The 25,515-nt window shown below is 66.6% G+C and overlaps 4 protein-coding genes and 1 long non-coding RNA gene across 9 annotated transcripts in view; 2 read left to right on the top strand and 3 right to left on the bottom strand.

Annotated features, from left to right (window-relative positions):
- CHD3 (chromodomain helicase DNA binding protein 3) overlaps window positions 1-2,453 on the bottom strand; it is a 45,452-nt gene extending 42,999 nt beyond the window's left edge. The window contains exons 1-2 of one of the 3 annotated variants that reach the window (XM_069799765.1): window positions 2,438-2,453; window positions 1,456-1,727 (exon numbers count right to left, since the gene is read on the bottom strand). In XM_069799765.1, coding sequence (XP_069655866.1) covers window positions 1,456-1,720 — 265 coding nt within the window. In that variant the 5' untranslated portion in view covers window positions 1,721-1,727; window positions 2,438-2,453. Of the gene's footprint in view, window positions 1-1,455; window positions 1,797-2,437 lie in introns of those variants that run through there. The other 2 variants (XM_069799767.1, XM_069799766.1) reach the window with 2 other exon arrangements.
- LOC138688491 (uncharacterized) lies at window positions 1,466-5,946 on the top strand. 2 transcript variants are annotated; one of them, XR_011327366.1, is made up of 3 exons: window positions 1,466-1,583; window positions 2,802-2,899; window positions 5,053-5,946. It is a non-coding gene; the product is annotated as an uncharacterized lncRNA (long non-coding RNA). The 2 variants fall into 2 exon arrangements; XR_011327367.1 differs by lacking the exon at window positions 1,466-1,583 and adding an exon at window positions 1,912-2,447.
- Window positions 5,947-6,363: 417 nt separating this feature from the next.
- Window positions 6,364-8,444, bottom strand: CYB5D1 (cytochrome b5 domain containing 1). The gene is given in 6 exon segments (XM_069799774.1): window positions 6,364-6,534; window positions 6,537-6,579; window positions 6,581-6,670; window positions 7,233-7,445; window positions 7,563-7,639; window positions 8,230-8,444. Coding segments are annotated over 6 exon segments (726 nt in total). The 5' UTR covers window positions 8,363-8,444; the 3' UTR covers window position 6,364.
- Window positions 8,445-8,499: 55 nt separating this feature from the next.
- NAA38 (N-alpha-acetyltransferase 38, NatC auxiliary subunit) lies at window positions 8,500-10,529 on the top strand. 2 transcript variants are annotated; one of them, XM_069799775.1, is made up of 3 exons: window positions 8,500-8,606; window positions 9,342-9,603; window positions 10,384-10,529. In XM_069799775.1, the coding sequence occupies exons 1-3, from the start codon at window positions 8,559-8,561 to the stop codon at window positions 10,494-10,496; spliced, it is 423 nt and encodes a 140-aa protein (XP_069655876.1). In that variant the 5' UTR covers window positions 8,500-8,558; the 3' UTR covers window positions 10,497-10,529. The 2 variants fall into 2 exon arrangements, with proteins under 2 accessions (XP_069655876.1, XP_069655877.1); XM_069799776.1 differs by having other exon boundaries at window positions 8,555-8,579.
- Window positions 10,530-12,785: 2,256 nt separating this feature from the next.
- The window catches only part of KDM6B (lysine demethylase 6B), a 28,552-nt gene continuing 15,822 nt past the window's right edge, over window positions 12,786-25,515 (bottom strand). Inside the window, 16 exon segments of the mRNA XM_069801307.1 lie at window positions 12,786-12,905; window positions 13,587-13,757; window positions 14,577-14,703; window positions 15,373-15,514; window positions 16,104-16,291; window positions 17,203-17,317; window positions 17,561-17,709; window positions 18,048-18,116; window positions 18,579-18,643; window positions 19,593-19,798; window positions 20,628-20,733; window positions 22,068-22,194; window positions 22,727-22,851; window positions 22,853-23,425; window positions 23,637-24,480; window positions 24,879-25,156. Of these exon segments, the coding sequence (XP_069657408.1) occupies window positions 12,882-12,905; window positions 13,587-13,757; window positions 14,577-14,703; window positions 15,373-15,514; window positions 16,104-16,291; window positions 17,203-17,317; window positions 17,561-17,709; window positions 18,048-18,116; window positions 18,579-18,643; window positions 19,593-19,798; window positions 20,628-20,733; window positions 22,068-22,194; window positions 22,727-22,851; window positions 22,853-23,425; window positions 23,637-24,480; window positions 24,879-25,156 (3,309 nt within the window). The 3' untranslated portion in view covers window positions 12,786-12,881.

Genomic DNA, 25,515 nt, shown 5'->3' with positions numbered 1-25,515 from the left:
CCAACAACCCCCATCACCCCACACCATGGGGTGCAACAACTGCCCTGGGGTCCTGTCAGGCACACAGCCACCCCGTCACCCCACACCATGGGGTGCAACCACCATCCTGGATCCTGTCAGGCGCATAAAAGCACCCATCAACCTACTCCATGGGGTGCAACAACCACCCTGGGCCCTGTGAGGTGTCCACCAGCCTCCCTTGCCCTACAAGTGCCCTGGGATCCTGTCAGGCACCCAACAGCCCCCACTGCCTCACACCACGGGGTGAAACAACCGCTCCGGGGTCCTGTCAGGCACGGAACAGCACCCGTCAACCTACACCATGGGGTGAAACAACTGCCCTGGGCTCCTGTCAGGCACACAGCAGCCCCAGTCACCCCACACCATGGGGTGCAACAACCACCCTGGGGTCCTGTCAGGCACCCAACAGCCGCCATCACCCCACATCACAGGGTGCAACAACCACCCTGGGGTCCTGTCAGGCACCCAACAGCCGCCATCACCCCACATCACAGGGTGCAACAACCACCCTGGGGTCCTGTCAGGCACCCAACAGCCGCCATCACCCCACATCACAGGGTGCAACAACCACCCTGGGGTCCTGTCAGGCACCCAACAGCCGCCATCACCCCACATCACAGGGTGCAACAACCACCCTGGGGTCCTGTCAGGCACCCAACAGCCCCCGTCACCCCACACACCATGAGGTGCAACGACGGCCCTGGGGTCCTGTCAGGCTCCCAACACCCCCGTCACCCCACGCAGCCCAACAACCGCTCTGGGTCCTACGTGGTCCACAACAGCACCCATCTACCTACACCATGGGGTGCGACCACCATCGTGGACCCTGTGGGGTGTCCAACAGCCCCCCCCTTGCCCTACAACCGCTTTAGGGTCCTGTCAGGCGGAGAACAGCCCCCATCACCCCACACCACGGGGCGCAACAACCGCCCTGGGGTCCCATCAGGCCCTGCCCGGGGGGGGGGGGGGTGCGATCTGGGGGGGGGGGGGGGGATTCCCGGCCCCGCCCCTCCCCAGGGGGTGGGACCCACGCCCGATGCGGGGGGGGGGGGGGGGGACGGACGACGACGACACGCGTGGCGGGGGGGGGATGTGCGTGAAGGCCGCAGCCGTGCGTTCCCCCCCCCAACTTAGACCACCGAAGGGGGGGTGGCTGGAGACCGCCCCCCCCCGCACCGTTAGGGCGGTTGTTTACAAACAGCGCGCGTGCCCCCCCCCCAAATTCCACACACACGCACTCCCCCCCCCCCCCCCGAACTCGGTGGCGTGTGGCGGGAAGCGCGCGGAGCCGGGGGGGGGGGTTGGGGGGGGTCGCGGTGTGGCGGGAAGCGCGCGGGGGGCCGTGTGGCGGGAAGCGCGCGGCGGGAAGGCGAGGCGGAGGTGGGGGGGGGGGGGATGTGTGTGGCGATGGGGGGGGCGGGGGGGGCTGTTTACCTGTCGGCGCCTCAGGCGGCCCCGCGGCGGCGGGAGCGGGGACGGGGGGGGGAGGCGGCGGCGGCGGCGGCGGCGGCGGGGCGGGCGGCGGCGGGGGGAAGATGTCGGCGGGTCCTCGGTGTCCTCCGGTAACGGCGAGGAGAGCGGCCGCGTCTTCCTCCTCCTCCTCGTCGTCCTCTTCCTCCTCGTCGTCTTCGTCCCCCTCCGCCTCAGACACCACCATCTCCTCCTCCTCTTCCTCGTCCTCCCTCAGAGGGGAAGCCATGGCGGGGCTGAGGGGGGCAGGAGGGAGACGGGAGTGAGGCGGGCGGGAGGCGGAGGGAGGCGGCGGGCGGGGGGGGGGACGAGGTTGGGGGGGGGGGACCCTCCGCGCTCTCCCACCTCCCCCAACCCACCACCACCCCGGGGGGGGGGGCGGGGGGGGCGGGAAACAGCAGCCGGGACGGGGCGACCCCCCCCCCCCGGGGGCCTGAGCCCCGCCGCTGAGGAGAAAAGAAGGGGGGGGGGGGGATATAGGGTGGTTAAAAAAAAAAAGGGGTCTTAAAAAAAAAAAACAACACCCCCCCCCAAAAAATTAAAATTAAAGGTTAAAATCCTCTCAAAAACCAAAACAACTCCTCGGGGGCCGCCCGGGACAGCGTTCCCCGCGAGAGCGAGGAGCGAAAATGGCCGCCCCGAAATTTATTTTTAAATCCGAACAACCCCCCCCTCCCCGGCACCGACACACCACCCGCCTCACCGCCAACCCCCCCCCGAAGAAAGGGGAAAAAAAAAATTAAAAAAAAAAAAAGAAGGAAAAAAAAGGAGCCGGGAGGAGAAAAGGGGGGGGGGGGTTAAAAAAAGGGGGGGATAAAAATTCCCCCCCCCCTTTAAGGGAAAAAAAAAAAAGCCCAAAATGGCCGGCTGAGGGGTTGGGTTTTTTGAGGGGGGGGTGGGTTTGGTTTTTTTTTTTATTTTGAAGTCGCCCCACTCCCACACACACCTTCCTGCAGGTTAGGAAAGATTTACCCAAAAAAAAAAAAAAAAAAAAAAAGAAAAAAAAACCAACCACCACCAAAAAACAAAACCAAAAAAAAAGAAAAATCACCAAAAATGTCTCAAGAAAATCCAGGCAGGGGGGGAAAAAAACAAAATAAAACACAAAATACAAAAAAAAAAAGGCAAAAAAAAAAAAGCTTCCCCCCCTCGTTGCCGCTACAGCCCGAGCGGGCGAATAATCATAATTCTGCTTTTTTTTTTCTTTTTGGTTTTTGGTTTGTTTTTTGGTTTTTTAGGGTTTGGCTTTTTTTTTTTTTTTGGCTTGTTTGCTTGTTTTTTATATCTCTCTCTATATATAATCTCTGCAGATCCTGGCTCGGTGCGTGAGATGAACAATATTTGTGTATTCCCGGCGCGGGGGGGAACCGAAAGAGGAAGATTTCTGCATAAAACAAAGATGGCTGCGGTAAATTATTTCTTTTTTTTTTTTTTCTCTCTTTCTCCTTATACTTCCCCCCCCTTCAATAAAAATATTTCTGGCGGGGGGGGGGAGGCGGATTAATCAGTACTCATGCTCAGTGTGACATCAGCATAAATTGTTAAAGGTTAACTAGTTCCATACTAGTCACGCCGCTTTTTTTTTTTTTTGCCCGTTTTCCCCCCGTTTTCGCTAAGGCAAAGCCAACCGGGGGGGGGGATTTTAAAACACACACACACGCACAAAAAAAAAAAAGGGTGGGTTTATTTTTTTTTTTTGTTCTTTATCCCTCCTTTCTCTACTTTTAAATACTTCAGAAGGGAGTGGTTTTATGGGTTGGGTTTTTGGGGGGGGTGGTTTTTTTTTTTTTTGGACTTTCTTAAGGCTGCAGGGGAGGAAGAACAACAACAAAAAAAAAAACCAAAAAAGAGAAAAAAATATTAAAAAAGGGAAAGAAAAGGAGCTTGAAACTCTCTCCAGCCCCAGGGACGGGGGTTTAACCACCCTCCCCCAGAAACCCCCTGTTTCGCCGGCGGGCAGCACCCCACTTTGCTGATATCCCCCCCCCTCCCCCAAAAAACCCAAGGAGAAATAGGCAAGATTTACAGCGGGGGGGTTGGATTTTCTTTTTTGTGATGTGAGCTTGCCCAAAACGCTCCAAAATCACCCTAAAAACCAGCAAAACCTCCTAAAACTGCTCGGGTTGGGCCCTGGGCCCCGGCTGGCCTCGGGCACCCGCCCTGACCCCCCCCGCCCGCCCCCGCACGTGGCTTTTTGCCGCCTTTTTAACCTTCCGCCTCTTTTTTTTTTTGGCCTTTTTTGCCCCAAAACGCCAGGGGATGAACCGACCGGGGTCAAACCCCGAACCGCCCCGGCGGGGATCGGTGTCACCAGCCCTCAGGGGCCTCCTCGTGCCCTGCCAGCAGCTGGGGACACCCCCAAAACCGGTGTAAAACGGGGGGGGGGGGGGGGGAACACGACCAGAAAACACTCGGGGTTGGGGGGGGGGGTTTGCCCCATTTTAGCGTTTTTTTTCTGTTTTTTGACCCCAAACGCCACTACCGATTGTTGTCTCCATGATGGTGCGGCTGTTCTCAGCCAGCGCCCTCTCACCCTCGACCCCCTCCAGCCCCTCAACCCCCTCCTCCCTGCTTTTTGCAAAAAAAGTAGGTAAAACCGGGCGATTTTGGGGCAGGGAAGACCCTCGCACCACAACACCGGTGCCAAAAACCCCCACCCGGTGACACCCCAAATCGCCCCAAAATCCCCCAGGGCGACCCCGTGCCTCAGCAAGCGCCAGGTAGACCTGTTCTGCTTGTCTTTTGGGGCCAACCTGTTGCTTTTTTTCACCCCAAAACCGCCACCGCTGTCTCCCCTGACACCCCCAAACCCTCCAACCCCTCCCGGCAGGCGCTTCGGTGGAACCAAACACCCCCCCTCCCCTCGCTTTCATTTTGGGGTGTTTTTCTCCTTTTTCACCGTTTCCCCTCCGTTCCGCGTGGGTCGGTGAACGTCTCCGGCGTGCCGACGATGGTGAGCTCCTCGCCGGGCCCGGCTGGTGGCACCGCGGTTCCCACCGGCTCCTCTCCATCCCCGCCGCCGCTCGGCTCTGATGCTCCTCACACCCCACGGGCGCGAGGGCAACACCGTGCCGTCGCTGGTGGTCACGGTCTCACCCGGTGCCGGGAGGGCCAGGGGGGTTTTCCACCCTCCCTCCAGCACCGGTACGCTCCCAGTTTCCGGAGACCCTGTGAAGGAACCCCCGGAGGGTCCGGCGGTGACTCTGAGAGGGTGACACCATCGCGCGCGGCGTCACCGGGCTGGTTTTGGCACAGCCGGTGGCCGAGGGGGGGGGGGGGGGGTGTGTGTGTGTGTCCCCTGCTCTGAGTGCTCGGTGGTTTGGTGAGCCGGCGGCCTCGGCGGTGTGTGCCGGTTCACCCCAGGTTGGGGTGATCCACCCTGGTGCCGGGCGGCTGTTTCGGGGTGTGGATCGGTATTGCCGGAGTCTGCGCATCCTGGCGGAGCCGGACAGGGGCCACCTGTAGAGACAGATGTCACCCCCACCCCGAATCACCCACCCACACCCCGAGTCACCTGCCGGCTTGGCTTGACTTACACCCGCCACCGCTTGTGCCCTGAAGGTGATGGTGACAACCACCAGACCCTCCTCTTCGGGGACACCGGAGCCACCGTGGTGCGCCGGGCGTGGAGCAGCCGGACGCGGACAGGCGGACGCGGACAGGCGTGGGTAACGCCATGAGCCCTCCGGGGGGGCGTAAGGTCAGCATCGGGGATGCGTCCCACGTGACACGTGGCCGTGCCAGGGGCTGGCAGCCACCCACGGGGACAAACAGCCGGCGCCACACGCCCGGCGGTTGTCACCCGCCGTCACCTGCTGTCACCCGCTGTCAGTCCCGTGGGAAAACACACACACCCACCCCCCCCATGGTGGGGAGTACAGCGTCACCATCACCCCAGGGGGACACACAGACACTTGGTGACATCGAGGCCGAGCATGACTGTGTCACCCGATCAGGGGGGTACAGTGTCACCATCACCCAGGAAGGGCACATGGTGGTACCCCTGGGGTGACACTTGGGGACACCGAGGCTGTATCACCCGATGGGGGGGGTACAGCGTCACCGTCACCCAGGGTGGGGAGGGGGACGCGCAGTGGTACCCCTGGGGTGACGCTTGGGGACGTCGAGGTTGTGCCACCCCACAAGGGGGTGACACAGGGTGACAACCCCCCTTGTCACCCCAGAGGACCCCCAAGAGCCACCTGCCACCGCCGCAGCTGGGGGGGGGGGCTCCCCATGTCCCCCCACCCTGCGCCCCCGTCCCCCACAGGCTCCACTGTGGCTGGTTTTGGCAAAATCGGGTTTATTTTGCTCAAAAAGTTACAGTTTGCTCCCCAAAATTTGGGGGGGACACTCCTGGGGACCCCCCGCCGGTGTCACCATCCGCCTGTTGGGGGGGGGGGGCACAGCCTCACCCTGGGGCTGCAAAGGGAGGAGACGGGTGGTGGGTTTGGGGGGGCTGGGGGGGTTGGGATACACGGGGGGTTGGGGGGCCCTACCAGTGTTTTGGGGGTGCTGATAGGGTGGGGGGGAGCTGGGGGGGGTTGGGGTGCCAGTGTGCGTTTGGGGGGTCCCTACTAATGGTTTGGGGTGTCTGGTAGGGTGAGGGGGCTGGGGGGATTGGTTAATAGGGGGTGGTAAGTGTTTGGGGAGGCTGGTGGGGTTTTGGGGGGCCAGTGTGGTTTTGGGGGGGTTAGGGGAGTTTTGGGGTGCCGGCGTGGGTTTGGGGGGGCCCTAGCAGTGGTTTGGGGGTGCTGGCAGGTTGGGGGGGTCGGTAAGTGTTTGGGGGGGCCAGCGGGGGGGTAGGGGTGCTGGTGGGGTTTTGGGCTGCTGGTGGGCAGTTCAGGGGGACCGGTGGGGGAATTGGGGGGGGCTACTCATGTTTTGGGGGTGCCTGGTGAGGTTGGGGGTGCCAGCAGGGGTTTTGGGAGGGGTCGGGGGGTGCGCAGGGTTTTGGGGGTGGTAATGGGGTTTTGGGGTTCCCTACCACGGTTATTGCTCGAGGAAGTCGTCGGTGAAGTAGAGGAGGATGGTGGGGGGGGAGCCGTCGCGGTCGGGGGCCGGGGGGGGCTGGTCGGGGTGCAGGGGGGGCCCCCCCGCAGCGCCAGGCGTAGCCCCCCGCGTGGGCGTTCCAGGGCAGCGCCCGCTCCACCAGCCCCCCCGCCTGCTCCCCGCAGGCCTGCGCCCACCGGCACCCTCAGCACCCCGCGGGGGGGGGGACAGATGGGACCCCTCCCACGGGGATGAGGCACCCCAAAAAGGGACGAGGGACTCCCCCCATGTGGGTGACAGCACCCCCCCAATGGGACAAGGGACCCCCAAAAGGGTTCAGGGGACCCCCTAAGGGGGCAAGGGACCCCCCCCAGGGAAAAAGGACCCCCCCCCCCCCAGGGACAAGGGACCCTCAAAAGGGATGAGGGGACCCCAAAAGGTGAGAAGGGACCCCCCCCATGGGGACTGGACACCCCCCAGGGACAAGGGACCCCAAAAGGGGACACGGGACACCCCCCACAGGGACTGCACCCCCCCCATGGGGACAAGGGACCCCCCCCCAGGGACAAGGGACCCCAGAAGGGATGAGGGGACCCCCCAAAAAGGAACAAGATGAGTGACCTCAACAGGGAAAACGGGCCCCCCCCAAAGGGGACACGGGCACCCCAAGACCCTCCTCCCCCAGCCCTGGGGTCATGTCCCCCCCCCCGGTGACATCAGGGGGTGTCCCCCCCGTGCCCCCCCCTCACCTCGATGATGTGCTCCTGCCCTGTCAGGGTGTTGAGGAGCCGCAGGTGTTGGGGGGCGGCCGTCAGGCGCCCCACTTCCAGCCGGGGGTCCTCCCACCACGGGGGGGCCTCCGGGGGGGCCCAGTCCGAGCGGGGTTCGGGGGGGGCCCCTCCCGGCCCCCCGGGCACGCAGCAGCACAGCAGGCCGGACTGGGGGTCCACGCGGGTCAGCGGCTGGGAGGGGGGTGTATGTGTGTTTGAGACCCCCAGTTTTGGGGGGGGGGGGATGCTGGTGACCCCCCCAGCTGCTTTTGGCGGGGGGGGACACGACGCGCCCCCCCCCAGACTTACGTCCCCGGTCTGGGGGTCGAACCAGTGGCTGACGTCGCTGCCTGCCGCCTCCAGGAGCGGGCGCAGCTGGGGGTCACCTGGGGGGAAGGGGGGGCTGCCTCTGGGGACACCCCCCCCATGGCCCCCCCATAGCCCCTATAGCACCCTCATAGCCCCCTCAATCCCCCCCACGGCCCCATTAGCCCCCCCCAGCCCCCCATAACCCCCCCTTAGCCCCCTCAGCCCCCCATAAACCCCCTTTTAGCCCCCCCAGCACCCCCTTTAGCCCCCCCAGTCCCCCATAAACCCCCTTTTAGCCCCCCCAGCACCCCCTTTAGCCCCCCCAGTCCCCCATAAACCCCCTTTTAGCCCCCCCAGCACCCCCTTTAGCCCCCCCAGTCGCCCATAAACCCCCCCAACCGCGCTTAGCCCCCCCTTTAGCTCCCCATAACCCCCCTTAGCCCCCCCAGCCCCCCATAAACCCCCCTGTAGCCCCGCTTAGCCCCCATAATCCCCTCTTAGCCCCCCCCGGCCCCCCTTAGCCCCCTCTTTAGCCCCCCCCGGCCCCCTTAGCCCCCTCTAGTCCCCCATAACTCCCCTTTAGCCCCCCCGCAGCCCCCATAATCCCCTCTAGCCCCCCATAACTCCCCCTTAGCCCCCCCCCAGCCCCCTCTAACCCCCCCCGCACCTTGCCGGTCCCGGAGGAAGGGGCCCAGCCGCAGGCCGCGGCCGCGGGCGCTGACCCAGCGCTGCCGGTCCCGGGCCGCCACCTCCCGCCGCAGCAGCCGGCGGGGCTGGGCCGCCGCGCCGCCCGTCGCCATGGCAACGCCGCCCCGTCGCCACGGCGACGCCGCCGGAACTTCCGCCGCGGGGCGCGCTGGGAAAGGTAGTCCTCGGCACCGTCGCCACGGCAACGCCGCCGGGACTTCCGCTGCGGGGCGCGCTGGGAAGTGTAGTCCTCCACTCACCCCATTGGCGGAGCCGCCGCGCGGGGGCTGCTGGGTAAACGGCGGCGCCATGGCGGAAGCGCCGGGGGAGGCGGGAGGCGGCGGGCGGGGCCTGGAGGTGAGGGGGGGGGTAAGGGGGGGTATAGGGGCTGGGGGCCTGAGGGATATGGGGGGGCTATAGGGGCTGTGGAGGCCAAGGGGGGGATACGGGGGGCTAAGGGGGGGGTATGAGGGATATGGGGGGCTATAGGGGCTGGGGGTGTCGTCAGAGGGGATGTGGGGGGGCTGCGGGATATCTGGGGGGGGCTATGGAGGCTCAGGGGGGCTCGCGGAGGGATATGGGGGTAAGAGGGCGCTATAGGGCCATGGGGGGGCTCGGGGATGTATAGGGGCGGTAAGGAGGATCTGTAGGGGGCTGGGGGGGTTATGGGGGATGTGGGGGGGGCTGTGGGACATATGGGGGGGCTAAGTGGGGGCTATAGGGGCTGTGGGGTGCCATGGCAGAGGCTGGGGGGGGCCGTGGGGGGGTTAAGGGGGGGCCCTGAGTGCTAGGGGTGGAGACATGGGGGGGCTTCAGGCGTTATGGGGGGGCTGGGAGGGGTCACAGGGGCTGTTGGGGGGGGCTGAGGGGGGGATCCAGGGTTATTATGGGGGGGTAAGGGGGTGCTGTGTGGGTCGGGGGGGGCATAGGGGCTGCAGGAGCCATCTTGGGGGAGTAAGGGGGGGGCATTCCTGTTCTCTCTGCAAAGCTTCCACGGGTGCCCCCCCAGCACCCTGGCAGCGGGGGGGGCCACCCCCACTCCTTCTCCCGAGCACCCAGGGGCGTCCGTCCCGTCCCGTCCCTCCCCCCCAGGACCCCAACATCGGAAGCGAGGAGGGTGCCACCCCCGTTCCCTCCGCGGAGGGGGGCGCCGCCGGGTGCCCCCCCCAGGACCCCGGCAGCGGCGAGGAGGGGGGGGCGCACCCCCGGGCCCGGCGGCGGCTGGAAGCGTTGCTGAACCGCAGCCTCCGCATCCGCATGTCGGACGGCCGGACCCTGGTGGGAGCCTTCCTCTGCACCGACCGCGACGCCAACGTCATCCTCGGCTCCGCGCAGGAGTTCCTCAAGGCCTCGGGTGGGGGCCGGGGGGGGCCGGAGGAGGAGGGAGGGGGGTTGGGGGGGCTGCAGGCAGGAGGAGGTGAGGGGGTTTGGGGGGGCTGGAGGGTTTGGGGGGCTGCAGGCAGGAGAAGGCAGAAGTTTGGGGGGGGGGCTGCAGGGGTTGGGGGGGACCGTAGGCAGGAGGAGGTGAGGGGGCTTGGGGGGGCTGGAGGTAGGAGGAGGTGAGGGGGTTTGGGGGGGCTGTAGGGTTTGGGGGGGCTGCAGGCAGGAGGTGAGGGGATTTTGGGGGGCTGTAGGGTTTGGGGGGGCTGTAGGTAGGAAGAAGTGGGGGGGTTGGGGGCTGTAGGTAGAAGGCAGAAGAAGCTTGGGGGGGCTGTAGGCAGGAGGAGGTGGGTGGGTTTGGGGGGGCTGCAGGCAGGAGAAGGCAGAGGGAGTTTGGGGGGGCTGCAGGCAGGAGGAGGAAGGGGGGTTTGGGGGGGGGCTGCAGGGGGCCTGTAGGGCTTGGGGGGGCTGCAAGCAGTGGCAGGTGGAGGGGTTTGGGGGGGCTGGAGGCAGGAGGAGGCCGGATGCCTGGGTCCCCTGGCGGGGGTGGGAGTCACCCCAGGGTCCCCTGGGGGAGGCAGGGGGATGTCTGGCTCCCCTGGGGGGGGGACACGGGACACCACAGTCCCTGGGTCGGGGGCACCCTTGGGCAGGGGGCAATGACTGACGTCTCTCGTGCTGGGGGAGGAGGGGCCGGACCCCCAAGTCCCCTTCCTGGGGGGGTTGCCCTGACGCGGTGCACCCCCCCCCCCAGACTCGTTCCCGGGCAGCGAGCCGCGGGTGCTGGGCCTGGCCATGGTCCCCGGCCACCACATCGTCTCCATCGAGGTGGAGCGGGACGGCGCCGCCGGCCCCCCCTACCCCTGAGAGACCCGGACCCCCCGGGGGAACCCCCCCGACACCGCGAGGGACCCCCGGATGCACCCCCAACGCCCGAGGGACCCCCCAACACCTGACGGACCCCCGGATGGACCCCCAACACCGTGCTGGAAGCTCCGGTGCCTGATGGACCCCCAACACCGTGAGGGACCCCCCGGCAGCTGACGGACCCCCGGATGGACCCCCCCAATGCCATGAGGGTCCCCCCAACACCTGATGGACCCCCGACACCGTGAGGGACCCCCCCCCAGTGCCTGCTGGAACCCCCCAAGGGACCCCCAACACCGTGCTGGAAGCTCCAGTGCCTGATGGACCCCCGACACCTGACGGACCCCCGGACGGACACCCCCCAGTGCTGTGAGGGACCCCCCAGCACCTGATGGACCCCTGTGGGCACCCCCAACATTGCGAGGGACCCCCCCCAGTGCCTGCCACACCCCCCAAGGGACCCCCAGCACCGTGACAGCTCCCCAGACGGACCCCCCAACACCGTGCTGGAAGCTCCAGTACCGGAGGACCCCCCCAACACCGGGATGGATCCCCAACACCGTGGTGGCCCCCTCCCCAACCACCCCCCCAGCACCGTGATGGACCCCCCAAGACTGCGAGGAACCCCCCCATGCCACAACAGACCCCCCCTCGGACCCCCAACACCGTGAGGGAGCCCCCCAACACCTGACGGACACCCGGATGGACACCCAACGCCTATCAGTGACCCCCCCCCAAAATGTGCCCCCCCCCCGCAGGTCAGGGGGTCTGGGGGGGGGTGGGGGGGATCCTTGCGGTGCCATTAAAGCCACCGAGGTCGCGTCGCCCCCGTGTGACAGCTCCATGTGTATCCCCCCCATTTTATGACAGGGCCCCCCCAACTTCGTGACCCCCCCCCAAATTCCTGCCTCCCCGCCCTTGCCCCCCCCGTGGCTCCCCCCAATTCCTGCTCCCCCCCCCATATCCCCCCAAATTCCTACCCCCCTCCCTCTTGCCCCCCCCCCCCAATTCCTGCCCCCCCGATTCCTGGCCCCTTCATGCCCCCCCCCCAAATTCCTGCCTCCCTCCCCCTTGCCCCCACCCCCACCCCGTGACCACCCCAATTCGTGCCCCCCCCACACGGAGCCGGCCGGGCTGTGCCAGTTAATTTAATCTCAGGTACAAAATAGCTTCTGTGGCCGCGGGGGGGGGGGGGCGGGGGGGGGCAGCCCCGACCCCCCACCCCACCCCCAATAAAACCCCGGGGTCTCGGAGAGGGGGGAGGGACCGGGGGGTGGGGGAGGGGACACGGGGGCACCGGGGGGGGGGGTGGGGGGGCCGCAGGGCCCAGCACCATGGTGGGGGGGGGGCAGGGGGGTACCCCCTCCCCGGGGGGGGGGACACACACGCACCCCACCCCTCCCAAAAGTCAGGGGTCACCGTGTGACAGGGGTGTCACCTGTGGTCACGGTGACACCCCTCCCCCCCCGGGGGGTCCCCGACCCCCCCCCCAATAAATAAAGCGACCCCCACCCCACCCCCCTGCGTATAAATTAAAAAAGAGGCAAAAACCAAAAAGATCATTTACAAAAAAAAAAAAAAAAAAAGCAACCCAAAAAAGGCTGGGGGGGGAGGGGCACCCCACCGCCCCTCCCCCCACTGGCGGGGAGGGGCTCCCTCTGCGCTTCCCCCCCCCCCACTTTGCACCATGGTTTTGGGGGGGGGGCAGCCCCCCCCCATTATAGACCTGAGCCCCCCCCCCCCCCGGGAGGGGGGGAGGGGCGGGGGGCCACCCCCCAAAAAAATGCCCCCCCTCCTGCCCCTCCCCCACCCCGGACCCGTATTGGGGGGGCAGCTGTTTTTTTTCTTCGGGGGGGGGGCAAGTTTTTGGTTGAATCTTGGTAAAGGGTCGACCCCCCCCCAAAGTGTGCCCCCCCCCCAGAACCCCCTAAATGTTGGGGGAGGCAGGGACCCCCCCTCACTTTGAGGGGGGGCAGAGGGGACCCCCCCCAGTTTTAAAGCCCCCCCGAGTTTTGGGGGGGGGGGGCAGGAAGACCCCTCCATCCCCCCACCATGGGGGGAGGGGCTGTGATTTGGGGGGCGCTGCTGAAATTCCTATAAATCGGGGGTTTTGTATAAAAATGGGGGGGGTCCACCCAAAACCCCCCCCGTCGCATCTGTCTGTCCATCCGGGGTGTCACCCCCCCCAGCGCCAGTTTTTTGGGGGGGTGCGGAGGGGGGGAGGTGATTTTGGGGGTGATTTCTCCATGAATAAATAAAAATGTTCGGGGGGGGGGTGGAGCACGGGGGGGGTGGTCTGTGCCCCCCTGCCATGTGTCACCCCCCCCCCCCGCTGTCCCCATGTCCCCTCGGTGGGGCCCAGGATCCCCCTGGGCCGGGCGGGGCTCATCTGGAGCCAGGTGACGCCACCTGTAACGAGGGGGGGGTGTCAGAGGGGGGACACACCCAGGTGTCCGAGGGTGTCACCTCCACCCCCACCCCCCCCAGGACACCCCCCCACACACACACCTTGGGGACCCACGGGGCGGGGTAGGGGACATGGGGACCCGTGGGGACAGGGAGGTGGGTGACACTTGGGGGAGGGTGGCCACAGGGTGGGGGTGTCCCCGTGTTCGGGTGACGCCAGGGCAGGTGTCCCCATGCTGGGTGTCCTCATGTCAGGGTGTCCCCATGTCGGGTGTCCCCATGTCAAGGTGTCCCTATGTTGGGTGTCCCTGTGTCAATCGCCATGTCACACATCCCCATGTCAAGGTGTCCCCATGTTGGGTGTCCCTGTGGGTGTCCCCATGTCAAGGTGTCCCCATGTCAAGGTGTCCCCATGTGGTTGTTCCTCTGTCTCCATGGCACATGTCCTCAGGTCAGGTGTCCCCGTGAGGGTGTCCCCTATGTTGGGTGTCCCCATGTCAAGGTGTCCCCGTGGGTATCTCCATGTCAAGGTGTCCCCATGTCAAGGTGTCCCCACGCTGGGTGTCCCCACACCAGGCTACCCCCGCGTTGGCAGTCCCCACGCTGGGTGTCCCCAGGTCAAGATACCCCTCCGTCACACGTCCCCACAGGGCGGGGTGTCCCCACCCGTGGGTGTCCCCTCACCAGGGTGAAGCCGTCGTAGATCTGCATCAGCTCCTCGGTCTTGTACTGCTCAAGGACGACGACGCCGTGCAGGGCGCCGCTGCGGCGCCGGGCGCAGCCCTCGCAGTGCACCAGGTACGTGTTGCGCCCGCCCGTCTCGCTCGTCACGAAGAGAATGTTGAAGACCTCCACCTGCGGAACCAGCGCCCGTGAGGACAACGGCATCCCCGTCACGGTTGACGACAACGTCCCCGTCATGGGGACGACAACGTCTCTGTCGCAGGGACAACAATGTCCCCGTCGCAGGGACAACAGCGTCCCCGACACCGGCGGCCCAGGAGTTTCCTGCCCAACAGCGGCGTGTTTCAGTTGTAGCGGTGGTCTCGGTTGGGTTGTTCCGTGGTGGTGGTGTTCCCCACCCACCGTGGCTTGTCTCCCCGCCCGCCGTCACCCATCCCCAGGTGTGGCTACAGATGTTTTAAGGGGCAAATGACAGCGGGAGGGGACACAGATGTGGTCGTGGGACACTGTGCCGCCTGTCCAACCCCCACTGGCAGCACCACAGGGAGGCCATGGCCAAGGTCATGCTGTGACCACGGCCAAGACCACACCAAAGCCATGGTCAAGACCACGCCAAGACCATGGCCAGGTCCATGCCAAAACCATGGCCAAGATTATGCCAAGGCCATGGCCAAGACCATGGCCAGGTCCATGCCAAGACCATGCCAAGAACACACCAAGGCCATGGCCAAGCCCATGCCAAGACCATGGCCAAGATCATGGCCCGGTCCATGCCAAGACCATGCCAAGAACACACCAAGGCCATGGCCAAGCCCATGCCAAGACCATGGCCAAGATCATGGCCAGGGCCACACCAAGGCCATGACCAAGACCACGCCAAGACCATGGCCAAAGCTACGCCAAGACGATGGCCGATAAGACCTCAAAACCATGTCCAAGACCACGTCCAAGACGACACCAAGGCTGTGCTGAGCCCCTGCCATCACTCACATCGCACTCGTTGCAGTAGTAGGCCGGCTCGTCCTTCACCCGACCCTGGTAGGCGATCTTCTTGCCGGCACGGACCAGGCTCTCCCGCTGTACCTGGCAGTGCTTGATGGACTGCATCAGGCAGTACCTGCAACCGCCGGCGGGGACCCACCGGGACCCCCCGCGCCCGTAAGCCACCGTCACCGCGTGTCCCCCCACCCCGGGATGGGCACGGGGTGGCTGAGGGACCCGGGTCTCCTGCCACATGTTCCCCACCCCCCAGCCAGAAGTGGCATCGCCACAGTCCTGAGGTGGCATCAGCCCCAGTGTGGTGCCGACCCTGTCCCCGGTGTCCCAATCCTGACGTCGCCCTGTCCCCGATGTGACCTTGGCCCCGATGTGACCTTGGCCCTGGTGTGACCCTGTCCCTGATGTGACCTCGTCCCTGATGTCACCCCGTCCTTGGTGGGACTCCATCCCTGACATGACCCTGTCCCCAATGTGACCCCCTTCTCAATGTGACCTTGTCCCCAGTGTGACCCCATCCCTGATAGGACCTTGTCCCCAATACGACCTCATCCCTGCTGTGACCCCATCCCTGCTATGACCCCCCACCCCTGCCCACTGCTGTGACCCCATCCCCAGCATGTCCCCGTCCCCAGTGTGTCCCCACTACCGTCCCTGCTTTGTCCCCATCCCCGTTCCCAGCGTGTCCCTGTCCCCCGTATGTCCCTGTCCCCAGTGTGTCCTCGTCCCCATCCCCGGTTTGTCCCCATCCCCGGCGTGTCCCCGTCCCCGGCGTGTCCCCGGCGCTCACTTGATCATCTTGTAGAGGTCGGGGTCGCTGATCTTGACGGTGCGGGCGACGTTCCAGGACACGTGGATCATGGGGACGATGGACTTGACGTTTTTCACCTCGTTCCACTCGTAGCGCTCCAGGGCCAGCTGGTACTGGTAGGCTGTTGGGGGGGACATGGGGACAACAGGGACGTCAGGGGCCTCGCCGGGTGTCCCCAGGGCACGGTGGGTGTCCCCCACCTCCCCGGGTATCCCCAGAGTCCTACTGGTGATGTGTGCAGCCGTGGCCATGCTGCGTCCCCCCCTGCCATGTCTGTGTCCCTCCCCGCGATGTCCATATCATGTCCCCTCCCCGTGTCCCCACGTCTGTGTCCCCTTTCGTGTCCGTGCCATGTCCCCCCCTGCCCTGGCTCTGTGCCGTGTCCCCCCTGCCATGTCCATGCTGTGTCCCCCTCCGTGTCCCTGCCACATCCATGCCATGTTCCCCATCTGCCATGTCCCCCCACCCTGTCCCTGCCACGTCCCCCTCCGTGTCCCTGCTGTGTCCCTGGCGTGTCCCTCCTTGTGTCCCCACCATGTCCCTGTGTCCCTACCGTGTCCATGCCATGTCCCTCCCCTCATCCATGCCACGTCCCCCCTCTGTGTCCCTGCCACATCCCCCCGCGTCCCCTCCGTGTCCCATCTCCCTCCTCTGCGTCCCTCCCATGTCCCCGCCATGTCCCACCCCGTGTCCCCCCCGTCCCCGCGTACCGGTGAGGGGCCCGACGTTCCAGGCGATGTTGTTGCACCAGCCAGTGGCCTGCACCCAGTGCACGGTGCCGGCATTGATCCACACCAGGTCGCCGGGCCGCTGGACAAAGCGGTACACGGGGATGTTGGAGCGGTACAGGTCCTCCAGGATGGGCCACCACGAGCCCGTCAGGTAGTCCACGCCGTGCCTGTCGTGGGAGGGGTGGGGTCAGGAGATGCTCTGCCCACCCCCACCTCGGCCACACCCAGCCACGCCTCCCCGTCCCCATCCCGGGGTCCCCTTACACCGCTGGCCCCATTGCCCTTGCTAGATCTGGGCACGCCCACTGCGTTTGGCCACACCCCCAGCACCTAGCCATGCCCCCAGCATTCAGCCACGCCCCCAGCAGCTGACCACGCCTGCTGGCTCCACCCCAACTGCCTGGCCCCGCCCCTGCAGCCACTGGGCCCGCCCCCATGCTGCTGCCTCTGCCTGCATTGGTTTGGGGGGCTGGCCATGCCCACAATGCATGGCCACACCCCTTCAGCAACTGGCCCCACCCCCAGGGCCCCACCCTGACTGCCTGGCCCCGCCCCTGCTCCAACTGAGACCGCCCCCTTGCTGCCGTTTGTTGTGATCATAGGGGCTGGCCACACCCACTGTGGTTGGACATGGCCCCTCCACACCTGGTCACGCCCCCAAGCCCCTGGCTCCACCCTGACCACCCATCCACACCCCTTTCTTGACCACGCCCCTTCAACAACCACACCCATCCAATGACCACGCCCCCTCCCCTTGGCCACACCCCCTTCTGTCAGCAGAAGACAGAGATGCTCGCCCAGCAACGCTGGTGAGTCCTGCCCTTGACTCCGCCCCTGTTCTTAGCCACGCCCCCTCACCCCACCATGCCCTGTCCCCTCACCATGCCCTCTCTGTGACCACACCCCTCTCTTTGGCCACACCCCCTCCAGCTGCAAAAGGCAGAGCTGCTCTCCCACCAGCGCCGCCACCCCCACCTCCTGCCCCCCACTAGCCCCTCCCCCTTTCCCAGGCCTCTCCCCCTTTTCCCAGACCCCGCCCCCTTTTCCCCAAGACCCCGCCCCCCCACCCCGCCCTCACTTGTCGCAGAAGGCAGAGATGGTCTCCCAGTAGTGCTCGTGCACCGCGAACCACTCGCAGTCCCCGGGGCCGATGTTGATGTTGACGGAGCAGAAGTTGTTGTTCTCCTGGTGGCCTGCGGGGACAGTGTCACCGTCACCCAACCTTCCCGTCACCGTCACCGATGTCACCCCCCTCGCCCCGCGTCCCCTCCCACCGGCCGCACGACACCCCACGCAAGCCTGGAGGGCGGTGACACCGCGACGTGGGCGCTCAGCGTGCTGCCCCCGCACCCACGTCGCGCGTCCCCAGCGTCACCCTCGGCGTCACCCCCCCCACCCCGATGTCACCCCCGCGGCGTCCCCGTGTCCCCTCTCACCGGGTGTGCGGCTCCCCGGCACCTTCATGTACAGCTGGACGGTGTTCATGCCCAGGATGGTGTGACCCACGTGGCTCAGCATGTTCCCCGTGGACGAGACCCGCATGAAGGCCGGCAGCTTCAGCAGCTCCTGCAGCTGCGGCTTCCACCTGCCCGAGGAGTGGGCGGGGCATCAGGGGGCGGGGCTTAAGGGGGTGGGGCGGGGCAGCCGGGGGAGGGCGGGGACCACCCAGGAGATGCAGCCATGGGGTGTGGTATCTGGGGGGGTGTGGCAGCCATGGGGTGTGGCACCCGTGGGATGTGTCATCCAGGGTGACAGGGTCACCCGCTGCCCCCATGGCACCCCCTGGGCACACACCCCTGGACAACCCCCCCGCCACCCGTGGGTGCCCCTGACCCCCACCCAGCACAGCCCCCCCAGGGTGCCCCCCCATCACCCACAGGTGCCCGTGACCCCCCAGCACAGCACCCACGGGTGCCCCCTCACCTCTTGGCGTCCGAGAGGTCGATGTTGGTCCCGAACTTGATGATCTGGTGGGATTTCTGGTCGGGGTTGCTGGGGGGGACACGGGGTCACGCGGGGACAGGGGACACGGGCACGTCCCCAGCTGGGGTGTCCGGGGTTCGGGAGGGCCATGCCCCCCCCCTCCAGTGCATGGAGATGGGGGGGCACCCCCCCAGGGAACCCCCCGGGGCTCTGGGGACCCTCCCAGTGACACAGAGACACCCTGGGGACACAGGGACCCCCCTAGGGCCACAGGGACACGCTGGGGACACCGCGACCCCCCCCCAGTGACACAGGGACACCCTGGAGACACCAGGACCCTTCCCAAGGACATGGGGACACCCTGGGGGCACTGGGACCCCCCCCAAGGACACAAGGACACCCTGGGGACACTGGGACACCCCCCAGTGACACAGGGACACCCTGTGGACACCAGAACCCCCCCCAAGGACACAGGGACACCCTGGGGACACCAGGACACCCCCCCAAGAGGGGACCCAGGGGTGGCCCTACCTGGGGGGCGTCTCTGTGGTGCTGTCGGGCTCCTCAGCCTCCTCATCCTCGCTGTCCTTGTCCTCCTGCCGGGTACGTCACCTCAGACCCCCCCCGGTGACACTCGTGGACTCCTGTCCCCACCACGTCCCCTGTCGTGTCCCCCCTCACCATGTCCCCTGTCCCCCCTGCCATGTCCCCTGTCCCATGTTCTGCCCCGCAGCCCCCCTGTCCCCCGTGTCCCCCTCCAAGCCCCCATTGTCCCGTCACCCACACAGCCCTGTGTCCCCGTGTCCCCCGTGTCCCCCATGTCCCCTGTGCCCCCCCATGTCCCCCTGCATCACCCTGCAGCCCCCATCCCTGCCATGTCCCCTATCCCCCCCAATGTCCCTTAACCCCCCCCGTGTCCCCGCCATGTCCCCCTGTGCCCCCTCTCAGTCCCGTCCCACATCCCCTCCATTACCCAATGTCCCCTATACCCTCCATGTCCCCTATCCCCCCCACGTCCCCATGTCCCCCTGTGTCCCCCCATGTCCCCATGTCCCTCCCCATGTCCCCTGTGCCCCTGATGTCCCCTGTGCTCCACCATGTCCCCCTACCCCACATCGCCCTGCAGCCCCCATCCCCGCCACGTCCCCCATCCCCCCCACGTTCCTGTGTCCCCCCGTGTCCCTGTGTCCCCCCCATGTCCCTCCCCATGTCCCCTGTCCCCTTGTGCCATCCCATGTCCCCTGTGCCTCCTCTCAGTCCTGTCGCACATCCCCTCCATTACCCAATGTCCCCTGTCCCCCCCATGTCCCCTATCCCCCCACGTCCCCGTGTCTCCCCCATGTCCCTCCCCATGTCCCCTGTTCCCCTACGCCCCCCCATGACCCCTGCACCCCTGATGTCCCCTGTGCCCCGCCATGTCCCCCTACCCCACATCCCCCTGCAGCCCCCTGCAGCCCCCATCCCCCCCACGTCCCCCATCCCCGCCACGTCCCCGCGTCCCCCCCGTGTCCCCGTCCCCCCCCGCGTCCCCGCGTCCCCGCTGACCTGCAGGGACTCCTGGAAGGAGGAGGCCTGGTACTGGGCGTACTTGGCGATGGTGGTGTGGGAGCGGCTGCTCTCGCAGGGCCAGACCTGGCGGGTGCCCGACAGGTCCCAGTTCTGGTCCGACGGTTGCTGCACCTGGGTGCGCACCTCCACCGCGTGCTCCCCGCTCGCCTCCACCAGCGTCTTCGTGCTGAACAGCCCCAGGTCTGGGGGGGGGCGAGGTGTTGAGGGGGGGGCTATGGGGCTGGGGGGTCCTATGGGGGGGTCCCATGGGGGGGGTCCTATAGGGATAGGATGGCTCCCATGGGGAGAGCGCTGGGGATAAGGCTGCACCCGTGCCTTGGTGGTGAAAGGCCCCAGGTCTGGGGGGAGGAGTTATTGGGGGGGGGGGGCTATGGGGGTCCTACAGGGTTTGGGGTGTTCTATAGGGGTTGGGGGTCCTATGGGGGGGTCCTATAGGGATAGGAGGGCTCCCATGGGGACCAGGATAGGGACAGGGCTGGGGAGAGGGCTGCACCCATGTCTTGGTGCTGAACAGCCCCAGGTCTTGGGGGTGAGGGATTGAGGGGGGGGCTATGGGGCTGAGAGGGTCCTATAGGGATTGGGGGCATGTTCTATAGGGTGTGTGGGTCCTCCTATGGGGTTGGGGTGCCCCTATAGGGTGTGTGGGTCCCCCTGTGAAGTTGAGGTTCTCCCCCCAGGGTGTGGGTGCCCCTATGGGAGCTTGGGGTGCCCCTATGGGGTGTGTGGGTGTCCCTGTGGGGGCTTGGGGTGCCCCTACGGGGCTATAGTGTGCTCCTATGGGGTTGGGGTGTCTCTATAGGGTGGGGGTGCCCCTATGGGTGTGCAGGTGCCCCTATAGGTTGGGGGTACCCCTATGGGGGTTTGGGGTGCCCCCGTGGGGTGGGGGTACCCCTATGGGGTGGGGGTGCCTCTATGGGGTGCATGGGTGCCCCCATGGGGGTTGGGGTTGTCACTATGGGGCGCGGCGGTGGGGGGGCGTGTCGCGGGGGCGTGTCGCGTCAGGTGACTCACTGAGGCGGAGGGAGCCGGCCAGCCCGCGGATGACGGTGATGGGGTTCTTGGGGTCGGTGCAGAACTGGAGCAGGACGGGGGAGAAGGCGTCCCGCTTGCTCTCCAGCTGGGGCGGGGACAGCAGGGGCCAATCAGAGACCGACAGCACCGCCCACCAACCAATCGGAGGTCGGCAGGCCCGCCCACGGACCCATCAGAGACCAGCCGTCCCACCCGCGGACCAATCGAAGGTTGGCAGCACCAACCACGGACCAATCACAGATCAGCAGACCCGCCCACAGACCCATCATAGACTGGCAGCCCCATCCACAGACCAATCAGAGACTGGCAGCCCTGCCCACAGACCAATGGGATGCCAGCAGACCCACCCACAGACCAATCAGAGACCAGCCACCCCGCCCACAGACCCATTGGGCAAGAACCCCCGCAACCTGCCCAACCAGCCAATCAGCAGCGGGGTTGCTCTTGTGGGCCAATCAGCATGGGGGTCCCTTGGGGAATGCCCCTACCCACCAGCCAATCAGGATGGGGATGCCCTGGGGAATACCCCCACCTGCTGGCCAATCACAACAGAGATGCCCTGGCTTGCTAGCCAGTCAGGACAGGGATGTCCCAGGGAATACCCCTGCCGTCAGCCAGTCAGGATTGGGATTCCCTGGCCCTCCAGCCAATCAGCAGCAGGGACTACTCAGCATGGGGATTCCCTGGGGGAATCCTCCCACCTGCCGGCCAATCAGCAGGGGCATCCCCTGTGACCCCTGCTGGTGAGCCAATCAGCAGGAGGGGACCCCACAGCCAATCAGCTGGCAGGACATCCTGGGACCTTTGCCAGTGGACCAATCAGCAGGGTGGGTGCCGCATGACCCCTACCAGCTAGCCAATTAGAGGGGAGAAACCCCACCAGTGGGCCAATCAGCAGGGAGGGAACCTGCCAGCGGGCCAATCAGCATGTGGGATGCTCCAGGGTCCCTCCCACAAGCCAATCAGCAAGGGGGGACACCTCGTGACTCCTGCTGGTGCACCAATTGGCAAGAGGGGACCCTGCCAGCAAGCCAATCAGCAAGAGGGGACCCCTCCAGCAGACCAATCATGGGCAAGGACACCTCTGGACCTGCAGGGGGATGCCCTAGGACCCTTCCCACAGGCCAATCAGCAGGGGGGATGGCCCGGGACCCCTGCTGGTGGACCAATCAGCACGAGGAGGATCCTGCCAGCAGACCAATCAGCAAGAGGGGATCCCTCCAGGAGACCAATCAGGGGCAAGGATGCCCCCGGACCCGCAGGGGGATGCCCTAGGACCCTTCCCGCAGGCCAATCAGCAGGGGGGATGTGCCAGGACCCCCGCCGGCGGACCAATCAGCAAGAGGAGGATCCCACCAGCAGACCAATCAGCAAGAGGAGGATCGCGCAGCGGACCAACGAGGGTGCGGGGGGACTCACGTAGATGCTGGGTGTGGGGGGGTTGAGCTTGTCCCGGGGCAGCTTCTCCTGGGAGTCGATGTGGGGTTTGACCGACTGGGCAGGGGAGAGGTACGACTCCCTGAAGGGGCCCTTCACCCGCGCCTGCCTGCGGAGAGCGGGCGTCAGGGACCGGGGGGACGGGGGGGGACGGAGGGTACAGAGGGGACGGGGAGGGTGGCCACAGGCCCCCTGCAAGGGGGAAAAGCCCCGCGCAAAGCCCCACGTCCCTATAGGAGCCCCTGTACCCCCATCCAACCCCCCCATCCCCATATGAACCCCCAAACCCCTTCCAACCCCCCACCCCATCCCCATATAAACACCAAACCCCCACTCAACCCCCCAACCCCCTCCAACCCCCCATTCGCATATGAACCCCCAAACCCCTATACAACCCCCCAAGCCCCCACTCAACCCCCCAAACCCCTTCCAACCCCCACCAAACCCCCCTCCAACCCCCCATCCCCATATGAACCCCCAAACCCCTATACAACCCCCCAAGCCCCCACTCAACCCCCCCACACTCCCCCCAAACCCCTTCCAACCCCCACCAAACCCCCCTCCAAACCCCCTTCCCCATATGAACCCCCAAACCCCTTCCAACCCCCCCCAAAATTCCAGGGGACCCCCCCCAAACTGACTTGCTGGCGCGGACGACCTCGGCGGCGCTGTGGCGGATGGTGAGTTGGGCGAGGGGGGGACCTCGGGGCTCCTCCACCTCGGAAGCGATGAAGGTGTCCCCCCCCCCGGCGCCCCCCCCCGGCGCCGCTTTCCACCTTGATCAAGCGAATCTTCAGCTCTTTGGGGGGGCCCTCCCCCAAGGACCGCAACTTCAGGAGGTCGGCGGAGCTGACAAAAGCCGGGGGGGGGGGCTGGGGGGGGTTAGAAGGATTCGGGGGACCCCCCCCTCCCTTGGTTTCAAGCCGGGGGGGTCCTCCTTTTTCTTGCACTCCGGAACTTTGTAAATCGAGGGTAGCCAAAACGGGACGATCACGTTCTTTTCGATGGTGTCGTCGCCGGGGGGGGGCCCGGCGAAGATCTCGGTGCCGGGGGGGGGGTCTTCGATAACGTCGCCCCCCTAATTTAGGGGGTGTCGTTGGAATCGGAGAAGGGGGGGGGGGCCGGAACGTGACGTCCCGCTTGTTCCGCCAAGGTCTCGCAGGCTCGACTGATCTCCTCCAACGCCTCCGATTCGGTCCGGGGGGCCGGGGGGGCTTCGTCGCGATAAATTTGAGGGGGGGGCACCCAGCCGGGCGATGAGGTAGCGAGTTGGGGGGTCGAAGAAGGGGACGGAGGAGTTTTCGGAATCCCCGTTTTATGCCCCCCCGTTTTTTGCCCTTCTAAAGGGGTCGTTAAAGATTTGAAAAACGCGACGGGTTTGGGTTCGTCCCGTTTGCCGAAGGGATAAAGTCGGGGGGGGTCGGGGGGGTCCTGACCTTGGGGACCCCCGAATGGCGGCGCTTTGGGACGGGCGAGGGGAGGGGGGCTGGGAAGGAGGGGGGGGGACCGGAGGAGGAGGAGGAGGAGGAGGGGGGGGGGGGAGGGGGTTGCGGGGGGGTCGGGGGGGGGGGGCAAGATGGCAACCCCCCCCTCGTCCTCCTCTTGCCGAATAGATTCGTCCAACATCTTCATAATGTTGGCCAAACCATCGGGTAGAATTTTTGCAAATTCGGGGGGTTCTTCGAATTGATCGTCTAAAGGGGGGGCCCCGAAATCAAAAAGGCGAGGGGGGACCCCCGGGGAAGGCGGGGGGGGGGGAGGAGGAGGAGGAGGAGGAGGAGGAGGAGGAGGGGGGGGGGGCGGCGGCGGCGGCAGCGGGAGGGGGGGGAGGAGGAGGAGGAGGAAGAGGAGGAGGAGGAGGGGGGGGGACGCTCTTTGGATAGGCGACCCCCGAAGAAATTGGGGGGGCTGGTGGAAGGGGGGGGCGGGGGAGGTTCCTGAGGTATCGGGGGGACCCTCGAGGGCGGGGGGGGGGAGGACGGGGGGGGGTCCCCAACCAGAAATCGGGGGGGGGCGTTTGATGGTGGTGGGTTTCTTCCTCCTCCTCCTCCTCTTCCTCCTTCTGGGAGTAAGGGCAGCGGAAAGGGGGGGTTTGGGGGGAAGGGGGACCCCCCTCAAAGGGGGTGCGGCCCCCCCCCCGCCGTGCTGGTGGTGGTGGGGTCCGGGAAGGATCCCGGGGAACCCCCCAAAGGGGGATCGGCCCCCCCCGCCTTGGGCGGCCCCCCGAAAAGGATGTCGTCCAAGGGGTCCCCCCCCGCCTCCTTCAGCCAGGAGAGGGAGGGGTGGGGGTCTGGGGGGGGGCAGCAGGGGAGGTTGGGGGGAGCGTGGGGAGCGGGGACCCCCCCGCTCACCCCCCCCGCCCCGGTGGCTCCGGAGGTTGGTAGCGGTCGGGAGCCTGTGGGGAGATTTTTTTTTGGGGGGGGGGGATGGACAGGACAACACGACACCCCCCCGAGAGAGACCCTCGGGGTGGGGGGGTCCCCCGCGATCGGTCAGCCCCCCCCGCCCCACCAGCCACCAACCCTGGGGACCAGGATGTCCCCTGTCCCTGGGACCCCCCCCAAATCCCTATGTGTCCCCCCCCAATCCCTGTCATCCCCCCCAAGTCCCTGTCCCCCACGTCCCTGTCCCCCCGTCCCCATCCCTGTACCCCCCTTGTCCCCATGTCCCCTCCCCTCCCAGTCCTTGTCCCCCGCCTTGTCCCCCTGTCCTCCCCTTGTCCCCCCCCAGCCCCCCCAGCTCTGTCCCCCTGTCCCCCCCCCATCCCCCCCCTTTGTCCCCGTCCCCACTCACGCTGCGGGGTCCGTCCCCCCCCCGGGGCAGGGTGCTGGTGGTGGGGGGCCGGGGGGGCGCCCGGGGGGCGTAAGGCACGCAGGCGATGGGTGCTGGTGAGAGGCTGGGGGGGGGGGGCACCCGGCCAGCCCTGCTGTCCCTAAGGTCACTTCCGAGGGGGCCGGGACCCGGGCCGGGGGGCGCCGGGGGTGGGCGAGGGGGGGGCGGAGGTGGGGGGGGGGGCCCCGAAAGCGGGCGGGGGGGGGGGGGAAGGGGTGGGCCACCAGGTTCCGCTGCTCCTGTGGAAGGAGAAGGAAGGGGGGACACGTGTGTCAGTGGAGGGGGGAGTGATGGGGACGTGGGGGGGGGGACAGGGACATAGAGGGGGACTGGGGGGGGACAGGGACGCGGGGGGGCAGAGACACAGGGGGACATGGGGGGACAACAGGGATGGGGGGACAGGGACATGGGGGGGCTGGGGGGGACAGGGACACGGGGGGGCAACAGGGACGTGGGGGGGACAGGGACGTGGGGGGGACAACAGGGATGTGGGGGGCACTGGGGGGGACAGGGACACGGGGGGTGGCAGGGACACGGGGGGGACACAGGGACACGAGCGGGGGGGACACAACAAGGACACGGGGGGGTCCCCGTGCTG

Source organism: Haliaeetus albicilla, chromosome 13 (genome assembly GCF_947461875.1).
Source record: "Haliaeetus albicilla chromosome 13, bHalAlb1.1, whole genome shotgun sequence".
NCBI classification, from domain to species: Eukaryota; Metazoa; Chordata; class Aves; order Accipitriformes; family Accipitridae; genus Haliaeetus; species Haliaeetus albicilla.
This window is presented reverse-complemented; position numbering and strand designations above follow the sequence as displayed.

Excerpts from the sequence above, each read along its gene's own strand:
- NAA38 (XM_069799775.1), top strand. The coding sequence starts at position 8,559 with ATGGCGGAAGCGCCGGGGGAGGCGGGAGGCGGCGGGCGGGGCCTGGAG. Across the intron at positions 8,607-9,341 it reads GCGGCGGGCGGGGCCTGGAG|GACCCCAACATCGGAAGCGA; the intron begins GTGAGGGGGGGG and ends CCTCCCCCCCAG. Across the intron at positions 9,604-10,383 it reads GGAGTTCCTCAAGGCCTCGG|ACTCGTTCCCGGGCAGCGAG; the intron begins GTGGGGGCCGGG and ends CCCCCCCCCCAG.